The sequence below is a fragment of the Triticum aestivum genome, chromosome 4D (genome assembly GCF_018294505.1).
Source record: "Triticum aestivum cultivar Chinese Spring chromosome 4D, IWGSC CS RefSeq v2.1, whole genome shotgun sequence".
NCBI lineage: Eukaryota > Viridiplantae > Streptophyta > Magnoliopsida > Poales > Poaceae > Triticum > Triticum aestivum.
The window spans coordinates 208,791,284-208,796,584 of NC_057805.1; the positions used below are offsets into that span (position 1 = coordinate 208,791,284).

The 5,301-nt window shown below is 43.0% G+C and overlaps 1 protein-coding gene across 1 annotated transcript; it reads right to left on the bottom strand.

Moving 5' to 3' along the window:
* Positions 1 to 347: 347 nt before the first annotated feature.
* On the bottom strand, positions 348 to 5,092 carry LOC123097290 (protein WVD2-like 4). Its single transcript, XM_044518992.1, has 9 exons — positions 4,682 to 5,092; positions 4,349 to 4,580; positions 4,212 to 4,270; positions 4,054 to 4,112; positions 3,798 to 3,875; positions 3,627 to 3,708; positions 3,429 to 3,500; positions 2,743 to 2,850; positions 348 to 1,086 (listed from the first exon to the last, which is right to left on the bottom strand). Exons 1-9 carry the CDS (start codon positions 4,889 to 4,891, stop codon positions 637 to 639), a joined length of 1,350 nt encoding a protein of 449 aa, XP_044374927.1. The 5' UTR covers positions 4,892 to 5,092; the 3' UTR covers positions 348 to 636.
* Between the last annotated feature and the right edge of the window lie 209 nt (positions 5,093 to 5,301).

Here is a 5,301-nt window from a genome sequence, read left to right on the forward strand (position 1 = left end):
CGAGTTGAAGAACGCCCACACGTGTTTTCGTTGAATGAAACGGCTCTTAGCCAAGTCATGTAAAAATTCTGTTAATTTGTTGTTTTTCATTACGCTTCGGACTACGTCCGGGAGACTCTTTGTAATGTTGTCATTTGATCAATAAAGTGACGACGTTATTTAGATAAAACTCAGTTTATTTTTATTTATTTTTTGCCAGACTAGATCAAGCACACACTCTTTTCGGTAAACAGGTTGGTGCATAGATTTCAATGCGATATCAAAGCTGTTACTATATCCTAATTTCAAGAACTGGTCAGATTGAAGCAAATTATAGACTTATTGATGTATGAAACTGAAACCAACAATTAAGATGGTAAAAAAGTTAACTGATACGAATTTCTGAACACAAATGAATTCCACAAGTTGCATTCATGTTCCCCACGTACAAATTCAATATACACAAGAACTCAAAAAGTTTGAACATGAAATTTTCAAGCAATATACACCGCATGCTCAATGAGAAGCTGAAGAAAAAAGATAGCTACTACAGAAATAATAATTCCACGATACTTTGAGCGATTCAACTTTCCAAGAAGCACACACCTCACTATTCACAGGACTGCAAGGACGAAAATAAAAAAAATGCGCGACAGATCAGCCATGGACCAGTACCTCATTTGAAGTGACCGGAGGGGCAGTCGAGCCAAGTCCTGTCTCATCTTCAACACTTGGTTCAGCAGCAAGCCCTTCCAAGGCAGAAGGTTCTGCAGGGGGGATTTCTACTGGGTTCTCTTGCAGCTGCTGTACCTTTTCTCTTGAAACTTTTGGTTTTGTCTTGGAGGTTTTCTGCTTTGTAGCGACAGGTCTCGTTTCAGCCTTTGCAGTGATAGATGCTAGGGAGGGAGCTTTTGTGACCAATCTCTGGCCAGGTTTGCTAGCAGTAACCCGAGGTTTATTATTTTCCACACCTCTGTTTACCTTGGCTGGATTAGTTGTGCGCCGTGGGCTCTCACATGAGACAGAGCCATCTGCAGAAGCAGCAGTGACAGAACTGGTTGGCTTGTGTCGGCCAAGCTTCGGTGACCTAGCACGTGTTGGTGCAATCTGCAAAAGGCCACACGAATTTATATCAGGATGCCATGTTTACAAATGTAGCATCGCAAATATTTACATGAACAGGACATGCAGTGAGCAATTCTAACATCTTAGTACAAACTAGCAGATATACACTGTATATACATGAGGAAAAGCACTCAAACATCATCAACCAATAAGGAACTTAATCTAACTTGCATACAATGGAGAATGTGTTATTAGATCCTGGAATATCAAGTGTGTGTGTGTGTGCGTGTGCGCGCGTGTGTGTGTGTGTGTTGGGCCTTATCCATGAGCCAGTGAACATTCAGTGGTACTCTTGGCATGGGTGCAAAGGTAATGTGCAATAAAATTTGAAAATTAGCAAGTACTCCCTCCATCCCAAATTACTTGTCTTAGATTTGTCTAGATACGGATGTATCTAGACACGTTTTAGTGTTGATACATCTGTATCTAGACAAAATATAAGACAAGTAATTTGGAACGGAGGTTGTATGAAATGGAAAGCAGAAACTGAACACAGAAAGTCCTCTAAGATTGATAAGCCAATGGAATTATGGCATACCTCCTCCGTCCGAAAATATAGTGCGTATTAGATTTTTTTTTCAAGTCAAAACTTGTGTATTTTGACAAAGTTTGTAGAAAAAGTTGTCAACATCTAGGATACCAAATCAATATCATTAGATTCATCATAAAAAAAACATATGATACATATACTTGGTATTGTAAGCATAGATAATTTTCTCAATAAACTTGACGAAAGTTTGTGAAGATTGACTTTCGCAACCAATGTGCACTATATTATGGGATGGAGGGAGTACATATTAGGGACTAAGGACAAACGTAATCATAGTGTTATGCCCAGAATTACACATTTTTACTAAAAGTAAGCCTATGTGGACAATGCATCTTAAAATCATGCATTTTGAGTAAGCCTGTAACAAATTATGCATCCTAGCAAGAACACTCGCTAAATAAAATGTTTTTCAAGAACACAGACCTTAGTTGGAACTGAAGCACCACTCAAATTTGCTAGGGAGTGATTGTTGTGTCTGGATTTACTTGCTAAAACATTGTCTTTTCGGAACAGATATGGCATCAAAACGGAACATATTCACAAATTTATTAATGCATTTTGGAACAGACTACACCTAGCTTACTGGATCTCTTACGATGTACTCACATACTCATCTTCTCTCAAATGCATCAGTGCATACATCTAGTTTACTGGATCTCGTAACATGTATTCACATACTCATCTTCTCTAACAAGTGTGGCCCATTGTGAACAGAAAGCCAGAATATACATCAGTTGTAATTTCTGGTATCCTATCATCCTTGTAACTTATAGCTAGTTATGCAAGATCTCTTGGCGAGCATTCGAATATCCGCCTGCTCTAACAATCCTATGCATTTTGAAACAAACATATTCTAACAAAGAAAAATGAAACTGCAAGCCAGAGACAAACAGTTATAACATCTCTACAATATTCTAACAACAGGAAATATAACCATAAAAAGAGTATTTATCCTACCGCATTAGAGTTCATCAAACCATGTCATTCATGCTTTCAAAGAGAAAAAACGGATACACTTGAATCATATGGAACTATTTATAACGAAGAAATAAGCAACTTCAGAAAATTAAATGTATCGACATAAGTACCTTTTTCAACTCAACTTTAGGAGGCTGCTCCTTATAGAAGCTTGGCATGGGTGCTGCTTTAAATGTCAGGCTCTTCCTAAGCCTTTTAATCTCGGCCTCTTGGCTCTCCTGAGTGATGAACTAATTCTTAGAATCAAAGCATACAGATGATCAAAAAGGTTTTACATGAATTATACAAAAGCAGCTCTCACATAGACTAATGAACTACTCCCTCCGTTCCTAAATATTTGTCTTTTTAGAGATTTCAAATGGACTACCACACACGGATGTATATAGACATATTTTAGAGTGTAGATTCACTCATTTTGCTCCGTATATAGGGAATGTTTGGTTGCCATCCACACTTTGCCACACTTGTGTGCCACAAGTGTGGCATGCCACAGTTTTTGTGGTGGCCAAATTGGTCGCCACACTGTGGCAAAAGTTGGCTAGCAACTGAGTCTATGACAAGTGGGGTATGTGACTGAAAAAGTGTGGCATGCCACAACTGTGGCTGCAACCAAACATTTGCCTCAATTTGCCACACTTGTGGCACAAAAGTGTGGCAAAGTGTGGATGGGAACCAAACATGCCCATAGTCACTTGTTGAAATCTTTAGAAAGACAAATATTTAGGAACAGAGGGAGTAATTCTTAGAATCAAAGCATAGAGATGATCAAAATGCTTTACATGAAAGTAGTTCTCACCTTAGATTTTTCCTGCAAATTCGTTTGTTCAATCTCCTTGGCATGAATTTTCTCCTCAAGTTTTTTTAAGAACTGAAAGAAAGGAACAAGTGCATGCTTAGTACTCCCTCCGTCCAAAAAAGCTTGTCTCAAGCTTGTATAAAACAGAAACAAACATGCAACGACTAATTAACACATGCCACTGTGGAAATTAGTTACCTCTTTGCGCTTCTCAGCACGCTCCTCCAATCGGAAACTAAAACCAGAGGCAGCAGCATTCCTGCGTTGAGTATTCGTGCTCCTGTAACACAACACCAAATGGCAGCATTCTGTATTAACACCATCGTACAAAAGAACTGAGCAACAATTATGAACACAAAAAGGCTTTACGATGTAGTGGAGTGCACATCGTCCTCCATTTTCGTTGGAAATGACTGCCTGTAAGGTTTGGCAGTGTTCTCATTTGACCTGTGAAGGAATGCCAACCATTTGAGTGTAAGAAAGCAACAAGTTCAGATAAAAAATTGTTTTTATTTCATTGATCAAGTACAGTGGACTACCTTCACGGTGCAGATAAAGCAATAACCGAAACCACAAAGTCAAATGCAAGAATGCCCAAGAATGTGGTTTGGTAATACGGACTTACTCTTGGACTTCAGAAGAAGTGTCGTTTGGAGTTGAGTCCACCGATTCAGGCTTCACAGGCTACGTCAAAGAAAATAGAAACCAAGTTCACTAAAATGCAACTAAAAACCTACAGACTTTCGACATCCAAGTAACTGACTAATTGAGATCAGCACCTACCATGGATTGATGAGTGGCAGGCATCTGAGCCAAATTCCCCTTCTTCTCCGTGCCCCGTCCTGCAATTCCACCGCAATTATGTACGTGAACCCAACAGCAACCATCACAGGCTAACTTAGGACAAGCCCAAAACTAACCCGAGGACGCTGCAGTTCCATTTGGCACGGCACCCTTCCCCTCTGGCTTGGCTTGCTTTGCCAGGGAGGTCATAGCGCCACCCTTCCTGACGCCGGTGGTCCCTCTCGCCGGGAATGAGGCGCTTTGCGACAGACCGGGCTTCTTCCCCCGCGGTGCCGCCGAGGCAGACACCACCTTGCCGTTCAGCACATTCCCCTTCTTCCTCCCGCTCGCGTCCGCAGATCCAACCTTCTGCGCACACCAACACACGCCATTAGCGGCACCAATGTATTAGCATGCACCAAAGTATGCAACGGAGTAAACTGAGAACCAGAATTCCGCGACCCCTGCACCTTGGTAGGCGCCCTGGCCGGCTCCTCGGGAGATGCCACCGCGGTTGCAGATCCGACCAGCGCCTCCCCGTCAGCGAGATCCACGTGATCACCACCATCCACATCCACCGGCGCGGCCACGGCGACGTCCTCCTTGCGGGCCTTGACGACGATGTTTTCCTCCCCTCCAAGTCCATTCGCTGCCGCACCTTCCTCGCACTCACCCTCCATCCCCGCGTATCAGATCCGAGCCGGGACACCACCGAGATCCGGCCAGGACCTCCCCGTATCACGGCCCCAGGATCCGCCCAACACTAGCAGTCCCGCTGGTTTGCCGTCGAAGATGGGGTGGTGGAGGGGGAGGAGGAGAGGGCAACCACCCAGCGCCCACTGCTGGCTGCTGCTGTCGCTACGGGAGGCAGAGACGGGGTAGTAGTGTAGAGGTTGCAAGGGAGGGAGGGCAAAAAAGAAATCTTTTCTTTTCTGACAGCAAGGAGCGGGGCCGAGTTTTTTTTTAGAGTAACCACATGTTTCATTGATCACAAATATTTTTTTAACATCAGTACACACGCAAGCGCTCATATACACGCGCATACACTCACCCCTATGAACGCACACACGCACACCCTACCCCTATGAGC